Genomic DNA, 24,153 nt, shown 5'->3' with positions numbered 1-24,153 from the left:
GATGATTGGGTCCTAGTAGCTACTTCGAGATCGATTAGTGATGCGAGGCAGTACCTGCTCCAGATCAGTCAGTCCTTGGAGATTACCTGTCCAAGTTCAGCCTTCAGCCATCTCATGACCTGGTATTCATAGGCTGTCACATAAACTCTCTACAGCAGCTATTACTTCTTCTGGAAAGAGTTTTAGCCATAGCACTGGAGGAAGCACAATTGAAATTTCAGGACAAGCCTTCAGGGGCAGCCATTCTAAAGGTGTTGGGTTTGATGGCCATATCCTTCCAAATTGTACCTCACACCAAGCTCAGGATAAGGATTCTGCAGTAGACACTAAATGCAGTGGGATCAAGCTTACTAGCTGCTTGTACATACAGTCACCTTGTTGAACATTGTTTTAACAGGCTTGCTAGGGTCTGGCATTTATGAACTTTTTCAGCTGTTACGTTGTCACTAGAGAAGTGAAATAAGTTGATTGTATTTACATTATTTCCTGCATTTTAACTCTCATGTTTATTTTTGGTTAGTAAAAACTCCATCAGATAAACCACCAAAGCCGAAGAGAGCTCCAAAACCTAAGAAGATTGTAGACCCTGTAGATTCCAACTCGGATGGAGAATTATTTGGAAGTCCAAAGAAGATGTCTGCATCAAAAGGTATTAAATGTTGCTTGCTTTGTGAACTCTGTTCTCTCTTTTCCTGAGTCCTCCGTAAATGTGTATTTTTATTAAATGCAGGGCCTGACAAAAAATGTAAATATATCCAAATAAATCGGGTATTGGTTCTTTCTGTTATCCTGTAAGTGCAAATGTTACTTCTAAGAATATGGTATGGTTTAGTGGTTTTATTGACTTGATAGAAAACTATCCAGCCAATGCTGTTATAACTGTGCATGCATTTGCAGTTTCTAATGTTCACTGCTTCAACAAAATTCTTTACCAATGTGGTTAGAGATAGGCAGACAGAGCTTCTTTCAGCCTGACTTTAGGAGCATTTGGAATTCCATAAAGTGGTGCTGGTTCCTCCCCGTGACAGGGACAACTAGAGGAAATGTCGCTGAAAAAAGGTGAGGGTGGCTACCAGTGTTACTTTTTTTTTTCTGTTTTTGCTGCAAGAAGTGAACAGGTGCTTGCTGATTGCACAGTCCGTTGCTCCTTTTTTGAGAAGCTTCAAGAACAGCAAGTTAGCTCCTTTTTTGAGAAGCTTCAAGAACAGCAAGTTACCCCCTTTTTGCTTGTATTTATTCATTTTGATTGTACTACAGTTGTGTGTCTCATATATAAAATTTTTGCATTTTTTTGTGGTTCATGATATCCCTGGAAATCTTCATTAACAAATGTGCCTGCAGAAGACAAATTCCTGTGGTGGATTATAATCTTCAGTATTTGTGATGTTTGGTGAAAAAACACTAATTCACTAACTGCAGGCTTTGTAAAATTTTCAGTAAAAGTCTAACAATCTATAGTCTCTGCATCCCATAAAGCATAGAATGCTGCCTGTGTTGCAGTGAAAGATTGTTTTGAAGGCAGTGGAAAGCAGAGTCCCCCCAAGAATGAAGCACAGGCATAAGAAAAATAAAAAAAATCTAGGATGGGCAATTATTAATGTCCTGAGGGAAAGAGTCTATGTGCTTTGAAACGTAACTAATCCCGCCTAAGTCTGAGGGCATAGCTTTATCCATTCTCCGTGTACCAGGCTAGTATTTGGCCCGATATCTGGTAGCCCATTTGGATGTTCTTCGTGTTTCACTGTTGCAGTCATTACATTTGGGTAATCTGCTGGCAGTTTGCCCTCAGTCGGCCTGATTAACAGAGTCTTGGGTCCTGCATCAGTTGCTGTCCCTTCTTCCATGACGTCAGGTCATCAGGGGTATAAAACATGCATCCGACGCCATTACATCAGTCTTTCTTGCCATGCGGTGCCCAAAGCAGAAGCAGTTCGCAATTGCTGGCCGGCCGACTCCTGAAATTTTCGTTTTTGAGTTTCAGAACCGAAGTCTTCAACTTAAAGCTAAGTACTCCATTGGGGAAACTTTTTCTTGCTCCTTACCAATGTCAGTAAAAGTTAATAATTGCATTACTTGTAGAAAGCAAATACCTCACAAAGATTTTCATTCGTACTGTATTTCTTGCCTAGGCCCTGACCACGACATACCTTGCTGTCGGTTTTGTGCTTTATTTAATCAGCGCACTATCCGTCGTCGGTACATTTTTGCTTCTAAATATTTTGGTTCTCTGTTTAATTATCCAGAAATTTCGTCGGTTAGCCATCCGACTACCGGGATTTTGAAAAACGCAAGGATAAAGACAGAGACAGGCCGCCGAGGTCCAAAACTGCCGAGAACGCTTCTCCTAAGCCAGTTCGCTGGTACTCAGTGAGGTGCTTCTGCAGCCCGTGATACCTGCTACGTCTGATTCACAGGCCTCTACTGAGACCCATTCGGAGTCCGGTATGCCACGAGATGCTTCACCTGTGGAACCTGCAGATGTCTCTACCTTGGATTGGTCCAGAGCCACTTTGCAGGCACCGGCTTCTGAGGGTGTATTCAGGCCTACAGACTTGCATATTAAATCGACTCCACCTTCATTACTAAGGCCTAAATCTCGATGTATGTCTAAAAAACCGATGCCCAGGCCACATGTTCAGGCCCCTATGCCTAAAAAACAAATGATCAAAATGGCTGAAGATCTAATTACTATAATCAGGGGTAGTCAACCTCCCCTAAGAGGCCTAGGGCTAAGCTTGATTATGTCTCTTTTCTGATCAGAATTCCGTTTCTTCTGACTCTTCTAATGACCTGGATTTGTCCATACCTACTTATGAGGATTCTGATGCAGAGGATTCCATTCCCTCTGCTTCCCCTCCTGAAGATTTTTCTTTTGGGGAAACTTTACATACCTTAAGGGAGCATTTCCACTGGGAAAGTCAGGAATTTTCTGATTCAAAAAAGAGGCTTAGGGATTTCCTTCTTCTGCCTCAGCATAGGCCTTTGGATATACCTCCTGTACTAGACATTGTTGATGTGTTTTCGGAATCCAGTATGGCCCCTGATTCCCTGCCTCCGGCTCCTAGTAAACCTGACAGATACTACAGGGTTCCTGAGTCCCACAAGTTCCTTTTTAAAAAATCCTGTTGCAGATCCAGAAACCATTTCTCAGGGACCCAAGGGCATTAAGGCTTCTGCTGAAAATCCTACCCCTTCTGATGGAGACTCCAGGGCGCTGGATAGATGGGGTAAGAAGATTTATACTTCTGCAACCTTGGCAATTGGGGCTTTAAAATGCCAATTTCATATGCTAAAATATCAACAGCATATTATTGGACTGCTTAAACAGAAAATGATGTTGATTCCTGGCTTTGTGGAAAATAAAGATTTACAGGATTTATTGCATTCTGCTGAACAAGTTGAAAAACATACTTTGCAATGTGGTTTTGATTCTTTAGAGGCCTCCTGCAGGGCTGCTGTTACTGGGTGTGTGCTTAGAAGGCATGCTTGGCTTAAGGAGCAATCATTGCCTGATCGTGTTAAAACAAAATTGTTGGATGCTCCTTTAAATCAGGACCACCTGTTTGGCAATAAGGCTGAAGAAGTTCTAAAAAGATGGAAGATAAAGCTAAATCTATGCAAACTGTGAAAGATTTCTTACAAGTACAATCTCCAAGATTTAGTAGGCACTGGCCTACTAAGAATTGGTCTTTTCCAGCTCCTTCCAGATCCTCTCAAGCCAAACCCAGACACACCAAAAGCACCAGGTTTCAGTCCCAGGGGACTCTCAGAACTAAGCAATGGGGGGGCCTCCACTTCCAAATCTGGAAACAAGACCCCCCCGTGGTAAACAGTCTCAATGACTTCCTTTTAAAATTACCAAGCACTTAGTTTCAGCCGCCCCTTTGGGGGGAAGGATTGCTCTTCATGCAAAGAACTGGGAACTCATAACACAGGACAAATGGGTTTTAAATATAGTGTCCCAGGGATACAGATTTCATTTCCACACGTTGCCAACACCAAACATGGCCAGACCTGCCCCCAAATCAGTGGTCAGAGGCTCAAAAACAAGTATTTTCTTTCTTAAGCATGGGGACTATTCAGTTGGTACCAGAAGAGGAAAAGGGACAAGGTTTCTATTCCAGGCTTTTTCTGGTACCCAGAAAAGACAAATCATGGCGTCCAATTCTGGACCTGTCTACTCTAAACACCTTTCTGGACATTCCAAAATTCAAGATGCTGACTCTTCAGCAGTTACTTCCTATGCTAGACAAAGATGCCTGGTTGGCAACTCTAGATTTAAAAGAAGCATACCTGCACATCCCAGTCGGAATCTTGCAGAAGATACCTAGGCTTCAAAGCAGGCTACTTGTATTATCAGTTCTCTGCACTGCCCTTTGGCTTGTCTACTGTGCCCAGGGTATTCACAAAGTGCCTGGCTCCAGTTATTGCATTTTGCAGGCAAAGAAATATTCAAATATATCCAGACCTAGACGATTGTCTAATTCAGGCAGAAAACCAGGGCATACTTCTAAATCATCTGGCGTTTGTAAAAAGGGTTCTAACTTGTCTGGAGTACACCATGAACGAAAAGAAATCACAACTGGTACCCTCTCAACAGATTACATTCCTGGGTGCAAGCTTGAATAAAACTGCCCAGATGGCTTTCCTCACGCCAGAGAAACAAATTCACTTGGTAACTTACTTCAAACAAGTGGCCACAAAAACCTTGCTGTCTGCAAGACAAATACTGTAAGCCTTGGGGTTCATGTCCTCCTGCATTCTTCTAATTCCATATGCAAGACTGCATATGAGGAAACTACAGTGGTACTTAAAAAGTCTATGGAGTCAACATTGTCACAACCTGGAAACAATGATTCCTATCATACCTTGCTTACGCCTGTAATTCCTATGATGGGCAGAGGCCTGCCACCAAAATAAGGGACTGCCATTCACACTACCCCCTGCTGCTCAAACCCTAACTACAGATGCATCAGACTATGCATGGGGGGGGGGCTCACCTGGCAGGGAAGTGCATTCAGGGCAAATGGGACCCAAATCAAATGCACCTACATATCAATCAAAAAGAAATGTTTGCTGTACAGATTGCTCTGACAGCCTTCAAGGGCTACATTCTTCCAGGACAACTAATGGTAAAGAAGGACAACACCACGGTTATGTTGGTACATAAGCAGGGGGGTGCACATTCTTACCCCCTCTGCAGACTAGCCATGGCATTGTGGAACACAGCCTTGAGCTACCAAGTGCACCTACAAGCTCAATTCCTGCCAGGAAAATTGAATATACTGGCAGACGGACTAAGCAGAAATCTCATGGACCCACACGAGTGGAAACTTAAACCACAGGTTTTCAACATGTTGACAAGCAAATGGGGAAGCCCAGACTTGCCTTCCCCCAGAACTACCAGTTGGACAAGTTTTGCACAAGGACTCCCCACAAAGAAGCCTGGAAAGTGGATGCTGTGTCCTTCAGATGGAAAAACCTATCAGTCTACTCCTTTCCCCCTGTGCCTCTGCTCTCCAAAGTTCTGCTAAAAGTCAAACAGGACAAACCAAGAATGATTTTGATTGCTCCAGACTGGCCACGCCAGCACTGATACCCACTCCTGCGCAGTGTGTCGCAAATATCTCCATGGCACCTGCCCTCAGACCCCTTCCTTGCTGTCTCAGCAGGAGAACCAAATTCTACACCCTCAGCTTCCAACATTGAACCTTGCAGAGCCTGGCTAATCATTTAAATTCACCCTTATCATCCCTCAGCAAAACCTGTGATTGATGTCATCTTGGAAGCGAGAAGACCTAGTACTAGGAATTCTTATGCTGACAAAGGGAAAAGATTCTGTGCCAGGAACCAATCTTTAGGAATGAGCACAACAGCGCTCAATTTACCTCAGATTTTGCAATACTTAACTGAGATGCTTCACAAGGGCCTGTCTTTTTCCTCTATTAAAATCCACGCTTCAGCTATTTCAGCTCACTCTAACACAGAACCACCCCTCTTCTCTCATCCCCTGCTCAAGCAGTATCTCAGAGGGGCAAAGAACTTGAGACCATCCAGGAGAGCTCCTACCCCTGCCTGGGACCTTAACTTTGTTTTTGAGAAGCTCACTCTACCTCCTTTCGAGCCAGCTGCTACTGCAGACTTAAAGTTTCTTTCTTGGAAAGCAGCCTTCCTTTTAGCAATCACTTCAGCTAAAAGGATATCTGAATTACAGGCCCTTATGGCAGTGGAGCCTTTCATCATCTTTCATGCAGACAGGGTATCTCTGAGGACCAATCCAGCCTTCATGCCCAAGGTGGTTTCCAGTGTGGCTCTCAATCAGTCCATTCATTTCCCAACCTTCTTTCCCAATCCACAGAACTAAGGGGAATGGATTCTGCATTCCTTGGATGTGCACAGACAACTTAGATTCTACTTAGACGGGACTAAATCTCAAAGAAAATCTGAACAACTGATGGTAGCATTTGCTGCAGGGACAAGAGAGTAAGGCTATTTCAGAACAAACCATTTCTAAATGGATAAGCCATTGCATTAATTTCTGCTATAAGCACCATGGAAGCCTATCCCCCAAGGGATCAGATCTCACTCCACCAGGGCTGCATCTACTTTTGCAGCCTTTCTCAGAGGTGTTCCTACCAGGGATATCCTAGAAGCTGCTACATGGAGTTCTGTACATACTTTCACAAGCATTACCATTTACATTTTCTCTAAATCCAGAGCTGGCTTTGCCACTGCTATCTTGCAGGGACTTATAGCTGGCCCTAATGCTTTATAAACTCCTCCTCCCAACCATAGTTTTGGGAATCTACCCAAATGTAATGACTGCAACAGTGAAACACGAAGAACATAGTACAGTTGTGTACCCTTACCATAAATGTAGATGTTCGAGTGTATTCACTGTTGCAGTCCTGGTTACCCTCCCTCCAGCCCCCTACTTTTCTCTGGCTATTCCTCTACTTTCTTTTACTATACTTAAAAGCCTTTTTGGTGTATTTGCTTTTGGTTGGAGGTATATTTTTGTGTTTTTAATTTTATTTGCTACCCATTAGGGGGCACCTGACATCTGGGGCAAGAAAAACGGATGTAATGGCGTCGGATGCATGTTTTATACCCCTGACGACCTGACGTCATGGAAGAAGGGACAGCAACCGACGCAGGACCCAAGACTTTGTTAATCAGGCCGACTGAGGACAACCTGCCAGAAGATTACCCAAATGTAATGACTGCAGTGAATACACTCGAACATCTACATTTATGGTAAGTGTACACAACTGTACTTTCCTTCTGTTGGTTTTTCTTTTACACTACCAGTGGCAGGCATTTGTTCATAATAGTACTCACTGTCCCTACTTTTGGGATTCCAGCCAGTAAAGTAGCTTGGCTGGATGCCCTGATTTCCCAGAGCTTTACTTTTCCCCCCATGGTTTTAACCAAGGCCCTTCTACAAGGATGCAAGGTGTAAAGCATGTGTAAAGTGCCCTAAAGCTTTTGATACTGGCCAGTCGTATAATCCATTTCTTAAGCTACTGCACCATTGACACTGAACATCTGCTATCATGGTAAGTTAACTTGCGCAACTGTACTGTCTTCCTTGTTACTTATTTTTGACTATAAGTAATGGTTGAGTTTGATACCTAATTTGAAGCTGAAGTATTTGTGAAAGTTAACCGCAGTTTTGCAGGAAGCAGTTTGTCTGCAATGATTTCCATAACGTCTGATTGTTTTGCCTCAGACACACCATAATGTGGATTCCTGTCTGTTGTGTGCCAGAATGTCACGTTAGTCTAAAAAGGAATGCATACTTGTTTCTTTGCAGTCATGATGTCCGCCAAGACTTCCTGAAACCTTCCGCCAAAGAGAGTCATACTCTGATAAGAGACTTTGATAGAAGCATTCCAGTGGGTGATGCGAGTCCTCATGGGTCCAGCAACTTCAGCTGTGGAGAGAGGCTTTCATAGTCTTTGCCCTTGGACAAGGCCTCTGCTGCCGTTTTGCAGGCTGTCATGCTTTCTGCAGCTTACATATTCACCCAGACCAGTGTCTCTGCCACACTTCCTGACACCAAGGGGCCATCCACTTTCTAGGCTTGACTTCTAATCATCAGAGTTGAAGCTGGTATCTCCGGGTATTTGTCCGAGAGAATGCTCCTAGAGGCTGGATTGAGGTCTTGGTTCCCACCTGTGACGAGAGGCTTCTAGGATGGTTGTAACTGAAGCTAAAGTCACAAGACACCAACGACTAAAACTGATGCCATCCAGTTTTCCTCTGCCTAGATTGGTCAGTGTCATAGCTGTCCTCCATATCCCAGGCTTTTACTGACCAACTTGTCCAACTGGCTGAGGATTTTATGTACCTTCTGAAATCCTAAAGCCCAGAACTAGGAATGCCAGAGGTGTATGAGGCCCTTTCTAAAAAGAGAAGGATAAAACCTCATGCTGAGAATTCTGATTCCAGTCATTTAGAAGCAGATTATCTGGCTTACGTTAGCCAGATCCCCTCTGCCATTGCATGTAAATCAGACATCCTCACCAGAGTATTTCTCCTTTGGGGACACTCTTGATAGGATGAATATGCTCCAGTGGGGAGTGTAATGAGTACATAGGTGCCCAGTTTAGGTACATCGCTTTCATGGGCCTGCCCAAGTCTATAGCACTAGCTGTTACTCCAATTGATGATGTCCTTGAGGATGCTTTTTTGGAGCAAGACTCCTTCCCCTTTCTCCAAGGAAACCTAACTACTACTATAGGAACAAGGATTTCCTCCTGAAGTTCCTTTATACAAATCCTTTGACTGATCCAGCTGTGGTGCTCCTGGGTTCCAGCAAGAGAACCGTTTCAGCTTCATCCAAGAACCCCGTTTCTTAATAAAAAAGAGTAGAATACTCAACTGTTTTGGGAAAATGTTCTTCACTTTTGCTGCCCTTTCTTTGAACCTTTAACTGCATGTTTTTCATGCTTTCCTGTAAGCAGTTTCTGCTGAAGAAGATGAGGGCTAAGACAGAGGAGGTACATAATAAGCATATAAAGTAGGAAATGCTTGAACCTTGTGACTTTTCTGCTCGGGATGCTGTGATATGTATACACCAGCTACTACCCAAATGTATAGTTATCCCCTTTGGGGAAAAACATATACCCGTGAATTACCATATAAGTGGCAGTACACTAAACATCGAAAGTATGATAAGAGACTTAGGGACACAGGTGGACAGTGGTCTCACCTTCGATAACCACATCACCACAACAGTCAGGAAATTCTTCCATGTTGCACACCTCATCACTAAGGGCTTTTCATCCAGAAAAAAGGAGGTCATTGTCCCACTATACTCATCCCTCATTAGACCCAAACGTCCCATTTGGTATGTACCTCTCAAGGCATCTGCAACAACTGGAAAGGCCGCAGAAATACCTCACTAAAAGAATCACAGGCCTAAAGCAGATGCCCTATGATGATGTCGCATATTGTGTACTCAGAGGCAATCTCTGCTTAACATACAAGGCCACGTCAAGCCCAGAGCTGTTGGACATGCTACATCCCAATCTGTCAGAGCCACACGCTCCAGGGATCTAAACTTTGTCATCACAATGAACAAAACATGCTGGAGGGATAGGTTCCTGACCCAGAGACTCCGCAGACTCTGGAATAGACTGCCCATACATGTCAAGCAGAGCTTCTCTTTGGCCCTCTTCACAAGGAACCTTGATGATTGGATGGGAGATAGGAATCACGTCAGTCGCCCTGCTAGGCAGGGGTCCAGGGAAGTAAATACTGTGGGAAGAAATAGCCAGGGAATTGTTATGGCTAGGCTTGTGTAAGCCCCTAGGGCTGATAGCCTAGTTCCAACCTATGAACCTATGAAGTCTTGCCTGATTGCCTTTCAGACCATGTAAAGAAGGAGCTGCTGAACATACCTCTGGGGAAAGAGTTTTCAAAAGACTGGAGGAAAAGGGCAAGACCATGCAGTGTGTAAAGCAGCTTTTTTCAGGCCCAAGCTGTTAAATTTAGTAGGAAGTAACCAGATGCATCTTGCCTGTTGTACACTACACATGGCAAAAGCAGGTCTGTTAAAGGGGAAAAAGGGAAAGTTCAGTAAAGAATGACAAACAAGACCCAAGGAGAAGCTTTGGGGCCCACACAGCTGGGACTCCCAGAGGGATCAACCATGATTCTTCGAAGCCACTTCTCCCCCCCTTTCTCCCCCTACAGAGTCCCCCTTTCCTGAGAGACTGGTGAAGGTTCTCTTAGCCTTCTTTGCAAAATGTTAGGAGTTATCACTTGGTATTAAACATTCTCTAAAAAAGGCTGCAAATTACAATTCTAAAGTTTAGAGGCAGTCCCCACTTTGAAACTCTGTGTCTGTTGCTACAGCCTCGCTGATCCTGCCAGACCTCCTAGCTGGATGTTGAAGCTGCTAGAAAAATTACCAGTCAGGAGACATACTTTGCCTGATAAAAAAGGTTTTTATTTGTGTATACACCAACTACGACCCAAGATATTCAGTTTGCATGTGGTCATGACCCATTTTTAGTATTTGTACAATTTGTACCTTCCCTGTTCCCATGGACTTCGGTGCGGGTGTTATGTATTTTTCCCCCATTTTGACCTTGAGTGGGTGGCCCAGACCTGTCTTTTCAAGCAGTTAAAAAGGAGTCCTGAATTTCTACCTGTCAAGAGCCCCTCTACACCATGGAATTCAACTTCTTGCTGACAAGTTTCCTATTTTCTACTTTAGACAAGCTGTTTTGGTGTAATTGAAGTTTCTGATTTGAAAATGTTTTTTTTTTTTTTTTTTTCTTCTTCTTCTTTCGATGGCCATTACCTCTGCGCGCGGGATCTCAGAGATGTAAACCCTTATGGTGCAGTTGTTTCACACCGATCATCTTTGAAGATTTTCACCACTAACAGTCCACTCACAAACCCTTAGATTTATTAGCCTTTTCTTAAAGGTACTCAAAGTACACTTTACAATAAAAAATTGTAAATTAAGCAAATGTAAATCTGAACAGTAAATGCCATTGTAAAAAGTACTGTGTGTTGCTCAGCATAAACTCTACAGTTGTGGTGATGCATTTAATTTTTTTACCATTATTGCAAATTCAGACTTGAAGTTTTCTCTAAATTTTCGCAAACAGCTTTCCTTAACTTGGAAAGTATACCAGTTGTTCAAATCACTTGGCATCACTTTTGTTCAGTTAGACTTGAGCTTTTCCCATTAGATACTTGTAGAACTTAAAATTATGCCTCTGTGGAATTACAACGTAATTCATTGTCTGTTCTTTAGCTCAGCTAAAAATGCAAGAGTATCATTGACTGTGGTCTTCCTCACTATCCCACTATCTGAAGCATCATTGGGTACCACACATTAGTTTGTAAATCATTTGCTTCTCGGCTGTTGGATATCTAACAAAACTGGCAACTTATCTAATGTAGTGCATTCTGCATGCACAGTGGCCATTTTTTTCTTTCTTCCAACTAAGACATTCCATATGATGTTCGTCAGTGTGCAACTTTTCTCTGTTACGAAAATATGAATGAAAGTATGCGCAGGTGGTGACAGTAAAGGATATGTCCCTTACCGTTCATTGAAGAACAGTTTGTATCTTTTTATTTCTCACACCCTGCCCTTTCTTATTACTGCCTTTCATTAATTAGAAAGTCATCATTCATGGAATTCAATTCTAAACAGGACACTGACACCTTAAGAAACTGTATGTCAAATGAAGGATGGTACAAAGCAAGGCAATGTGTTTGCTAATGAGGTATGAAACCATATTTGGTCTTTCTCATAGATCAGATGTTGATTTGCGCCAGTCTGTATTTCCTCCTGAAAATGGTTTCTGATTTGTTGATGAATTATTCTGAACTTCTTCCTATTTTCTTCTTTAGAACAGAAAAAAGCCATTTGACTTCTAGATGTAGATCACCAGCTTTCTGGAAAGGAGGGTGCATAAGTTCCATGTTTAGGGAGCTGGAATGGTTGCTTGTCTACTTTGCTGTGTCAAGCAAATCTTTTCAAAGTGGACTGCTGTTTTTTTTTTTTTTTCTGATGACTTATTTCACTGCTAGCTGAAGAATGATGTAATCAAAGTGAATATCACCAGAGGATTTTCTGCTTCACGAACATCATTATTGCAGATGTGAGTGTAGTGGCCACTTTATTGTTTACATCCTCAGGCATTACTATGTTGACTGCATTTCTAGGAAAAGGGCCACCTTTGCTGCCTTGTTACTTCAGGACTCAGCCTTTGGAACCTTGGCCTTTTGGCTGTCCATCTCATTCCACCCTACAGTTTTTCTGGTTGGGGTTTCACTGGCAATCATAAGCCCATGAAGTAGTTTTCCAGACATTAGATATTTTATTAAATGATAAAGTATCTGTCCAGGTGGAGCCTCCTTGGTGGGTCAGTTACCCTTCTTCAGTCTTCTTGTGTTTGGGCCAGTCGTCAGTCTTTATGCAGTAGTTGGAGTGCCCTCTAAGCTGGGTAGGCATATGAGTGTTAGCATAGATAGCACCTTTGTTTTGCTGGTTTTATTCTATCATATAAAAATGGACAGATGTTCCAGGCATTTTTTACATTTCAGGCTGGGAGCCAGTCATTACCGGTTCAGGTCATTCCCATTTGGTCTCACCACAGCCTCCAAAGTGTTCACCAAATGCTTGGCAGTGATGGCAGCGCATCTCAGACTGCAGAGTTGCAAGGGTTTTCCATATCTGGATGACTGGCTTCTGACTGCTGCAATCAGGCATCTACTCATTCAAGCCAGAGACTGTAACAGTTGACCACAACTCTCCGGATAACTATCAACATGCAGAAGTCCCAGTTGGATCTGGTTCAGGTCATAGATTTCATTGGGGCTCGTCTGAATACAAGGACATCTGTGTTTATCTGATGACAGATAGGGTGACGAATCTAAGAAGTCATATCAGACCGACTCTACCCATACTTCTGCTTCCAGCCAGTTTAGTTCTCAGAGCATCGGGTTCAATGGCGGCCACGATAACTCTCCTGCCTATGGCTCATTTTTGTATGAGGCTCTTGCAGTGGATGTTAGCAATCTAGTGGTCACTACTCAGGAATCCTCTTAGTCTTCCCATAAAACTGTGGCGAGTGTGCAAGGAATCTCTGCTTTGGTGGTTTCACTCCGCAGACATTACTCAAGGACGTTCATTCATCCTTCCATCCCGAAACGCCACACTGAGCACAGACACCTCCAAACTGGGGGGGGGGGGCAATATCTGGGTCGAACAGTTCAAAGCACGTGGATGTGGAGACCAAGTTGCTTATCAGTGTACTGGAGGTGAGAGCGGGTCTTCTAGTGTTGCAAGAACTCGACAGTTTTCTTCCTTTGGGGGATATTGCAATTCAAATGGCAACATGTCAGTAGTTTGGTACATCAACAAACACGGAGGAACCAGGTACTACCCCCTATGTCAAGAAGCAATGAGGGTTTGGCAGTGGGCGATCTCTACTAACCACTTTCTGGCAGCAAAGCACATTCCGGGGGAGTCCAACATATTAGCAGACCAGGTCAGTTAAGTATTACCGATGCCTCACGAGTGGTCTCTGAATCAGTCAACGGCAGACATGACTTTCCACAAATGGGGTCTCCTCTGCTGCGATCTGTTTGCATCCCCTTTCATCAACAAATGCAGTATGTACTTTGCCGTGATCCCTTCTCAGGTACAGTAATACAGGGATGCTCTTGTCCATGCCTGGCCCTCTGGCCTTCTGGAAGCCTTTCCTCCTATACCACTAATTCCCAAGTTCTTACAGAAAGCGTTCAGGTTGCAGAGCAAAGTAATCCTCATTGCTCCCTTTTGGCCTCGACAAACTGGGTTCATCTTCCTTTGGTCTCATCTGGTTTGCCTTCTGAGGTTGGATCTGGTTTTAAATCTGCGCTCTCACCCATCAGGACATCCCCATCCAGATATACAGGGCCTGAAACTAGCTGCATGGTTTCTCCACTTCCGATGATTGCAAGATATCCCAGGCTTTCTTCCCCCGTTCAAGAGATTTTGGTCTCCTCACATAGGTGCTCGACATATGTGATTTGTAAAAGTAAGTGGAAGAGCTTTTCTATTTGGGCTGAACAAAGACAGACATCCTTTTACAGTGTCTGTCTCAATTCGCACTTGACTTTTTGGTTTTCCCTTTTCGGTGATGGAGCTAGTTGTTATACTGTCAAAGTCCAGTTAGCAGTCATATCCAATTTTCATGTTGGCTTTGAGTCCTTAGCCCTTGCTTCTAAGCTCCCTTTCTTGAAAAACCCTCTTCCTAGTAGCTGTCACAGCTGCAAGAAGAGTATCTGAACTTCAAGCCCTTTCTTCTAAATTTCCGTACTTGATTTTTCACAATGATAGAGTTACCTTGCGCGCACTAATCCTTTGTTTTTATCCAAGGTGGCTAAGGAAGGCAACATTAATCAGTCCATCAGTCTTCTAGTCTTTTTTCCCTATTATCAAAACAAAGATGAATATACCCTCCATTTGCTTCATGTTCATAGACAGCTTTGGTTTTATTTACACAGAACCAAGCCCTTTAGGAAGTCTGATCAGTTGTTTGCATCCTTTTCAGTTACAAAAAAAGGTAGATCTATCACCAAAGTCTGATTAGCCAGGTGGTTGAAAGACTGTATTACCTTTATTTATTCTTTCAAAAATATTTCCTTACGAATACCTGTTAAGACCCACTCCACAACGTCTAATGCTACTTCTCATTTTCTTCTTTTGGACTAGAGTTTTGATTGAGGATATTTCCACTGCAGCTACTTGGTCTAGCCCTCAAATGCTTATGCATTACAAATTGGACATCATATCCAGGAGTAGAAGTGCTTTTTGGTTCTGCTGTTCTCAGGAATATCGTCCCGTGAGGGCCATCCTGGATCTTAGTTAGCTGGGAACTCTGTCCCACAGGTTAATGAAGTGAAAAGGACAGCATAAGATAAAGAAGTTATGTTCTTACCATAATGTACCATAATGTTCCATCTGTGTTGCCCATCTTCATTTCTGTTAACCTTCCCACCTCCCGTCTTCCTATCCAAGTCTTTGGGAAGCCTACAAACTCGTGTTAAAAACAAGAAACTGTTAAAACCAAGAAATAAAGCATGGCAACCTACTGATAAGTACAATCCTTTAATGAAGCACTTTTCATTCAATACAATTCCTTGAACTTCTTCAGATACACATAAAAATACAGAATGATTTAAATATCTGTGATGTCAAGTCAGCTGATCCCAGCTTACTACAAATTAAAAGGGCTGCGCTGTGATACCTAAAATACTTAAAGTAAAAACACTAAAAGCATCGCAGAACAAGTAAAACCATTTACATTTTCAAGTTGTACCAATATAGTGTAAATAAGTGTTACTTGTATGTTTTTGAAAATGTTCTTAATCATTATAATAATAATAATAATAGCAATTGAGCTTCTCAGTATTATTATTCCTATTTAGACAGCAGTACATACGTATCAATCCGTAATGCAGATGCTAACATGATACTATCTACATAAACTTTTGATTTTTAAGATAGGCATAATTGAACACATATCATTGAGTCCAGGCTCATTATATGCGTTTAGGTGTATTTGCCATACTAATTCCAACATTTCTAGTTCTAATTCAGTTGGTCCACCCCTTATTTTTGGTGCCATTTGGTGTAATATCCAAAATTTAAAAGTGTGACTAGGATTTTCTTGAACATGTTTGGCTAGTGCACTATCCTGATAGATTTTTTTTAATACTACATAAATGGTCGTATATTCTGTCCCTCAATCTACGCTTTGTTTTGCCTACATAGAAACTGGGACATTGTAGGCACTTAGATAAGTATACAACCATTTTAGTTACAGTTAAATTTGCCTGTACTCTTCAAAACTTTTTTATTACTGTTGTTAATCTGAATGTCTATTGATGTACCTGCATGAATGTATTTACAGTACGGGCAGGCATAACATTGTTGCATGCCCTTACATTTAGTTGTCACGTTCTCCAAACTTTCGAATATATTTTTGAAATTCCTATCTCTTCTTGTTGTGAATTTTGAGACTAATCCTAATTTCTCAAGAAGTGTCAAAATGTCAGCACCCAAAGCACCCACAATTTTCGGAGTACCTAAAATACATAAAAATGTATTAGACCCACCCCTCAGACCTATAGTAGATGGTAGGAACTCTGCAACCTATGCATGCTCAAAGGTGATAGACAGGATTCTAAAGAAATACGTGATGAATGAGGCAGGAATATGTAAGGATTCATGGTCATTCTTAGAGAAAATTAATGAATTAGAATATGTCGACCAATACAATTTTATAACAATTGATGTAAGAGATTTATACACCTCTATACCCCAAGATTTAGGTATTGAGTGGGTATCGCAGAATCTCAAACAAAAAGGTGCTTTGTACACGGAAATAGCACTAGTAGAAGAGTTGTTAAACATTGTTCTATCACACAACTACATCTATTTTAAGAACAACTTTTACCATCAAACAAAAGGGGGTGGCCATGGGGTCCCTGTGTGGTTCAACCTTTGCTAATTTAGTAATGAATCACTGGGAATATAGTCACATATTCAAAGTAGATCATATTAACAAACAGCATATTTCACCAGCTATTTAGATGATATATTCATTCTGTTTAAAGGGAACAAAGAACAAGCTGAACTTTTGGTAGATTATTTCAACCAAACAACAGATTTTCTAGAATTTACATACAGCTATCATGAGAAGGAGATAGCATATTTGGATGTACTGTTAGTTAAGAACACAATAGCTAAAAAGTATGAAGCAAGAATCTATAGAAAACCTTCATATTCCAACACGTTTCTACACTTCACAAGTGGCCACCCTTTTCACCAGAAGAAAGGGACAACTTGTCAGGGCGGCCCGAATGACCACCACAGAGGAGGATTTTAAGGTAGAATGTAATACATCGAGACAAATGTTCATTAGAAGAGCATACCCTAGTAAGTTTCTAGATGAAATTATAACGGAAGTGATCAATAAAAGAAAGAGTTGGACTTATCAACCTATTTTGAGAAATAAAGAGGAGGACATAATTGAAAACATAACCATAGTTGTAGGAAATAACAACCCAATAGATAATATTTGTAATAGTATAATAAATAAAGAATCAGCTGGTTCAAGTGTCAATTTTGTAATTACATTCAATATTGATTTTCAACATATTAAAAGCATTATATGGAAAAATTGGAGCATCATTACTCAGGATAAAGAACTTCTTGAGAAATTAGGATTAGTCCCGAAATTCACAACAAGAAGAGATAGAAATTTCAAAAATATATTCGAAAGTTTGGAGAACCTGACAACTAAATGTAAGGGCATGCAACAATGTTATGCCTGCCCGTACTGTAAATACATTCATGTAGGTACATCAATAGACATTCAGATTAACAATAGTAATAAAAAAGTTTTGAAGAGTACGGGCAAATTTAACTGCAACTTTAAAATGGTCGTATACTCATCTAAGTGCCTACATTGTCCCAGTTTCTATGTAGGCAAAACAAAGCGTAGATTGAGGGACAGAATATGCGACCATTTGTATAGTATTAAAAAAATCAATTTGTATAGTATTAAAAAAATCAATCAGGATAGTGCACTAGCCAAACATGTTCAAGAAAATCCTAGTCACACTTTTAAATTTTGGATATTACACCAAATGGCACCAAAAATAAGGGGTGGACCAACTGAATTAGAACTAGAAAAGTTGGAATTAGTATGGCAAATATGCTTAAATGCATATAATGAGCCTGGGCTCAATGATATGTGTTCAATTATGCCTATCTTAAAAATCAAAAGTTTATGTAGATAGTATCATGTTAGCATCTGTATTACGGATTGATACGTATGTACTGCTGTCTAAATAGGAATAATAATACTGAGAAGCTCAATTGTTGTTGTTATTATTATTATTATTATTATTATTATTATAATGATTAAGAACATTTTAAAAAATATACAAGTAACACACTTATTTACACTATATTGGTACAACTTGAAAATGTAAATGGTTTTACTTGTTCTGCGATGCTTTTAGTGTTTTTACTTTAAGTATTTTAGGTATCACAGCATAGCCCTTTTAATTTGTAGTAAGCTGGGATCAGCTGACTTGACATCATAGATATTTAAATCATTCTGTATTTTATGTGTATCTGAAGAAGTTCAAGGAATTGTATTGAACGAAAAGCGCTTCATTAAAGGATTGTACCTGTCAGTAGGTTGCCACGCTTTATTTCTTGGTTTTAACAGTTTCTTGTTTTTAACACGAGTTTGTATGTTTGTCGGCATGGCAACCAACCAACTGAGCGGTACACCGGAACTCTTTCCTTTAACGGAAAATGAAACTGCTACCGGAGAAGACACAACACTTCTTAGTGTAGTCAAATTTTATCTCAACAAGTTCAAAAACTCACGGATAGAGTGGAGTTTCTCAGTCGTTTACATGGTAAGCACTCCCAGCAACAACAGCAGCAGCAGCAACAGTTACGGGGTAACGAAGCATCGCAGAAGGGCTCTAACACTTCCGGTCTACTCGGAGGATGTTCGAATTTACAATCGGAGGTTACTATTCCATCGGGCCAAATTGGAGCAGTCGTAACATGTAGTACACCATCGACAACTTTTGGAACTATTCCTAATGGAGAGGGTAATAATTCTAGACCAAGTAAACAGGATTTATTCGACAATGGTGGCCAAGGAACATCAAACAGTAATGGAGATGGCAGTCTCAGAGCAGAGGCTCAACAGCAGAACATGACGGTCCAAGGGCTTATTGGAATTCCAAACTTAAAAGAGTGGCTGACTTCACCTATGGGTATGTACTTTAACAAGAGTCAACCATGTATGAGGAATCTGGTTATGGATGTAATAAGCTTACTTGATCTGTTAAACAACTTTGATCATATTTTACTAAAATGCAAGAAGTTGAAACTGGAGATAGAATATTTTTATGAATGTATTGGATTACAACTGGTACCTAAAGGCCTCCGAATTTGTCATTATCCAACGGGCCTTATACCAGAATCCCAATTCCACATGGAACTTGTGGAACTATTTAACAAACAGGGTCTGGAATTACTTCACATTATGTGCAAAAACTATAAGATTTTAGCGGATGAATTAAAGGATGAAAGTATAGTTTTGGACTCTAAAATTAGGTCTCATCCAGACTTTGAAAGATACAAATATGAATATGTACGTATTTTCCAAACAATAGATGCATATATGTTGAAAGCTAAGGCGAAGTGTAAAAAACTTGAAGGAGACAGATTACAATATACTAATGGCACTGCCTATCCTCGACCTCCCCCAACACAACAATGGCAAGTAAGAGGAGGTCAGACAGTAACCGGTCAGGTAAATCATGCTAACCAGCCACATTTAACATCTCTTAACCAACAAGTGGCTAATATTGGGGAGAATAATGATCAAAATGTTCAAATCATTGATCATATTGACTTGCATATCAACACAGAATCCCCACCTTCCACCCCTCCGAACTTAACTAGTAATGATGATGGGCCACGTAGAAGTGAGCGTTTACAAAATCAAAGTAATAACAACAATGGTAACAACAATAGGAGAAACAACAATGGACAATGGTCTGATAACCAACAGGTTTTTCAGAAGGGAAGATTTCAGAACAGGAGGAACCAACGGAAAAAACACAACAAATGGAGATAACCAAACTAAGTACTGTAAATATACCTTTGGTTATCCAGAATAGTGAAGGGGATTTTTCTGTATATAATTACTCTTCAGCTGTAATCAGTCTGAACGGTCAGTATGCTTGCAAAAGGCCTTGCCTTTGTTCCACTTAAAAGACCGAATATCACTAACCATATAATCGATCTAAAAATGTACGTTAGGAAATTAAATCTACAGATCTTGTTTGGTGATGCAAATAGAATACAAGTGGAACAGTATAGAGTTCCTAGTACATTCAGTCCACCATTGCATAATTCACTACACATTTTTGAAAGAATATGTGAACTGGATTTTAGGTATTACAATACATGGTACTCGACATCAGGAATGGAAGGGAACTTAACTGAGCAGGAGCAGGAATGGATTGAGCATTTGAAAAAACTCAATGTTCGCATCATGAAACCAGATAAAGGGGGAGGGTTGGTATTTATGGATCCTATCGGTTATGAAAATAAAATAGAAGAAATATTAGTGTCAGATTCATATACGCAAGCATCACTTAATGAATACAACCAAGCTAACCAAAGGATCAAAATATACATAAATGATCTCTTTATCGAAGGGAGAATTGATTTAAATATGTATAATTTTATGATTGTCAGCACCCACAGCACCCACAATTTTCGGAGTACCTAAAATACATAAAAATGTATTAGACCCACCCCTCAGACCTATAGTAGATGTTAGGAACTCTGCAACCTATGCATGCTCAAAGGTGATAGACAGGATTCTAAAGAAATACGCGATGAATGAGGCAGGAATATATAAGGATTCATGGTCATTCTTAGAGAAAATTAATGAATTAGAATATGTCGACCAATACAATTTTATAACAATTGATGTAAGAGATTTATACACCTCTATACCCCAAGATTTAGGTATTGAGTGGGTATCGCAGAATCTCAAACAAAAAGGTGCTTTGTACATGGAAATAGCACTAGTAGAAGAGTTGTTAGACATTGTTCTATCACACAACTACATCTATTTTAAGAACAACATTTACCATCAAACAAAGGGGGTGGCCATGGGGTCCCCGTGTGGTTCAGCCTTTGCTAATTTAGTAATGAATCACTGGGAATATAGTCACATATTCAAAGTAGATTATATTAACAAACAAATAGCATATTTCACCAGATATTTAGATGATATATTCATTCTGTTTAAAGGGAGCAAAGAACAAGCTGAACTTATAGTAGATTTCAACCAAACAACAGATTTTCTAGAATTTGCATACAGCTATCATGAGAAGGAGATAGCATATTTGGATGTACTGTTAGTTAAGAACACAATAGCTAAAAAGTATGAAGCAAGAATCTATAGAAAACCTTCATATTCCAACACGTTTCTACACTTCACAAGTGGCCACCCTTTTCACCAGAAGAAATCGGTGGTCAAGGGACAACTTGTCAGGGCGGCCCGAATGACCACCACAGAGGAGGATTTTAAGGTAGAATGTAATACATTGAGACAAATGTTCATTAGAAGAGCATACCCTAGTAAGTTTCTAGATGAAATTATAACGGAAGTGATCAATAAAAGAAAGAGTGGAACTTATCAACCTATTTTGAGAAATAAAGAGGAGGACATAATTGAAAACATAACCATAGTTGTAGGAAATAACAACCCAATAGATAATATTTGTAATAGTATAATAAATAATCAGATGGTTCAAGTGTCAATTTTGTAATTACATACAATATTGATTTTCAACATATTAAAAGCATTATATGGAAGAATTGGAACATCATTACTCAGGATAAAGAACTTCTTGAGAAATTAGGATTAGTCCCGAAATTCACAACAAGAAGAGATAGGAATTTCAAAAATATATTCGAAAGTTTGGAGAACGTGACAACTAAATGTAAGGGCATGCAACAATGTTATGCCTGCCCGTACTGTAAATACATTCATGTAGGTACATCAATAGACATTCAGATTAACAACAGTAATAAAAAAGTTTTGAAGAGTACGGGCAAATTTAACTAACTTTAAAATGGTCGTATACTTATCTAAGTGCCTACATTGTCCCAGTTTCTATGTAGGCAAAACAAAGCGTAGATTGAGGGATAGAATATACGACCATTTATATAGTATTAAAAAAATCAATCAGGATAGTGCACTAGCCAAACATGTTCAATAAAATCCTAGTCACACTTTTAAATTTTGGATATTAGACCAAATGGCACCAAAAATAAGGGGTGGACCAACTGAATTAGAACTAGAAATGTTGGAATTAGTATGGCAAATACGCCTAAACGCATATAATGAGCCTGGACTCAATGATATGTGTTCAGTTATGCCTATCTTAAAAATCAAAAGTTTATGTAGATAGTATCATGTTAGCATCTGTATTACGGATTGATACGTATGTACTGCTGTCTAAATAGGAATAATAATACTGAGAAGCTCAATTATTATTATTATTATTATTATAATGATTAAGAACATTTTCAAAAACATACAAGTAACACACTTATTTACACTATATTGGTACAACTTGAAAATGTAAATGGTTTTACTTGTTCTGCGATGCTTTTAGTGTTTTTACTTTTAAGTATTTTAGGTATCACAGCGTAGCCCTTTTAATTTGTAGTAAGCTGGGATCAGCTGACTTGACATCCTAGATATTTAAATCATTCTGTATTTTTATGTGTATCTGAAGAAGTTCAAGGAATTGTATTGAACGAAAAGCGCTTCATTAAAGGATTGTACCTGTCAGTAGGTTGCCACGCTTTATTTCTTTAGGAAGCCTGGTTGAATGTTCAAAGTAATTTGTATTCCTTATGTTGAACTCCTGAAATTGTTTAATTATAGAGTTGTGTAACTTCTATAATGTAAACATGTTTAAGTGCTATGCCCTTTCTGGCAAAATCTATCTGAGGTACGTTGGGGGAGCAGGGCATTGTGGGTATAGGGAGGCAGGAGCTCAAGTCAGGAAGCTCAAGCTGTATATAAAAAACAGCCGATCGGTTCTGAGGATTGGAACCAGTACCCACAGGTTAATGGAAATGAAGATGGACAACACAGATGGAACATTATGGTAAGAACATAGCTTCTTTATTTCCTCTTCTGCAGTTCCCAGCTTGGCTGATTTTGTACTTGTTTTCACTTCTGTACATAAGGAAACAGGTACTTCTTGCTAGCACACTCCCATGACATCATTTGTTGAGTAGGAAAAAGTGATTAGTTCTGTGACATTCAGGTCTTTTTTTGCCACTTGTTCAGTTGGAATCTTGATCCCAACATTTGTTGTTGAATAATTTCCTGTTTTCTCCTGGAAAAATTCTTCATATTGTTAATAATAATATTGTTCTTCATATTGTTAATAATAAATAAATAAATACATGTTGTGGCCTCTCCAGGCAAGAACCATACTACACCATCTTGTTTTGGGTAAGAGATCAGCACTGCCAAAAGTTGCATCATTTTTTGATTCAGCCTCTCAAACATGCACACAGATTACAGGCCTGTCTACTTTTCAAAATGTAACAGCGATTGAGGGTGCCTAGCACAGAGATGGGCTTTAAAAGTTTTTTTCATTGACCCCAGGCCAGTACCTGTGCACCAGCAAAAGGCAGTGGTAGAAGTAACAAAAATCATTCACAGCTGTCTGAAAAAAAAGTTTTTCTTCCATGAGACCAGGAACTTTTAAAGGTAAATCCCATCACCAGTATGGCTTTGTATGTTGCTAGCTGTACCTTGCCTGATGAGTAGTTGAACTGTTGCCCATCTTCATGTTCATAATGAGAGAAACACTGAAGATGTCTCCCATCAGCTACTTTTGGGGGTGCATCCTTAGCTGTTGGCAGTTTTCATCCTATCTTCAAGTGGCTAGAGCCTGCTTGTGACCAGCTTACGGCAGTACATGCTGTTACTTTGAATCCCCTAGTATGTAGTGTGTTGTCGGTACTCTGGGCTCTGCTCCAGTAGGTTGATACGGGTATACTAAGTCCTCCCCTCCAGTACATTGTGTGAGACAGCCCAGGTCACTTCATGTGAAATAGCTTTTCACTCTCTGGTGGCATCTGCCTTCTAAAATGTAGAAGCACACCCTGAGAGAATATATTTTTATGGCTGTTTCAGGCCTTGACCTGGCTTTTCCATCTGTCCAGCAGTTGCATCCCTTGTGCATCTATGTCATGTTGGGTCTAGGACTAATTGATCGCTTACATGTTTCAGTGAAAGTGAAACGGGCGAGCACACTTTCGTGAAATTGAGCTAAAAAAAAGAAAAATATGAGAAAATGGCTTTTGCTGAGATTGCAGCACAGTGAGGATAAGAAAATATTCCCTTTTCCCCATTGTAGTGAGAATATAAAAGTGGGGGGTGCAGGGGTCCCCCTACATAAACGTGATTACTGTTTTGTTTTGTTTTTTTTGTTTGTTTTTTTTTAGCAGACTTTCATGAAAGTGTGCGCGACCATTTCAGT

At 40.2% G+C, this 24,153-nt stretch overlaps 1 protein-coding gene across 1 annotated transcript in view; it reads left to right on the top strand.

Annotated features, from left to right (window-relative positions):
* Nucleotides 1-24,153, top strand: part of TOP2B (DNA topoisomerase II beta) — a gene marked incomplete in the record, with an annotated part of 2,991,925 nt that overhangs the window by 2,945,616 nt on the left and 22,156 nt on the right. Inside the window, 1 exon segment of the mRNA XM_044066877.1 lies at nucleotides 521-649. Within this exon segment, the coding sequence (XP_043922812.1) occupies nucleotides 521-649 (129 nt within the window).

Source organism: Protopterus annectens, chromosome 3.part1, assembly GCF_019279795.1.
Source record: "Protopterus annectens isolate FY-2018-M chromosome 3.part1, PAN1.0, whole genome shotgun sequence".
In the NCBI taxonomy this organism is placed as follows: domain Eukaryota; kingdom Metazoa; phylum Chordata; order Ceratodontiformes; family Protopteridae; genus Protopterus; species Protopterus annectens.
The sequence above is the reverse complement of the archived record's forward strand: the minus strand, read 5'-3'. Positions and strand labels throughout refer to the sequence as shown.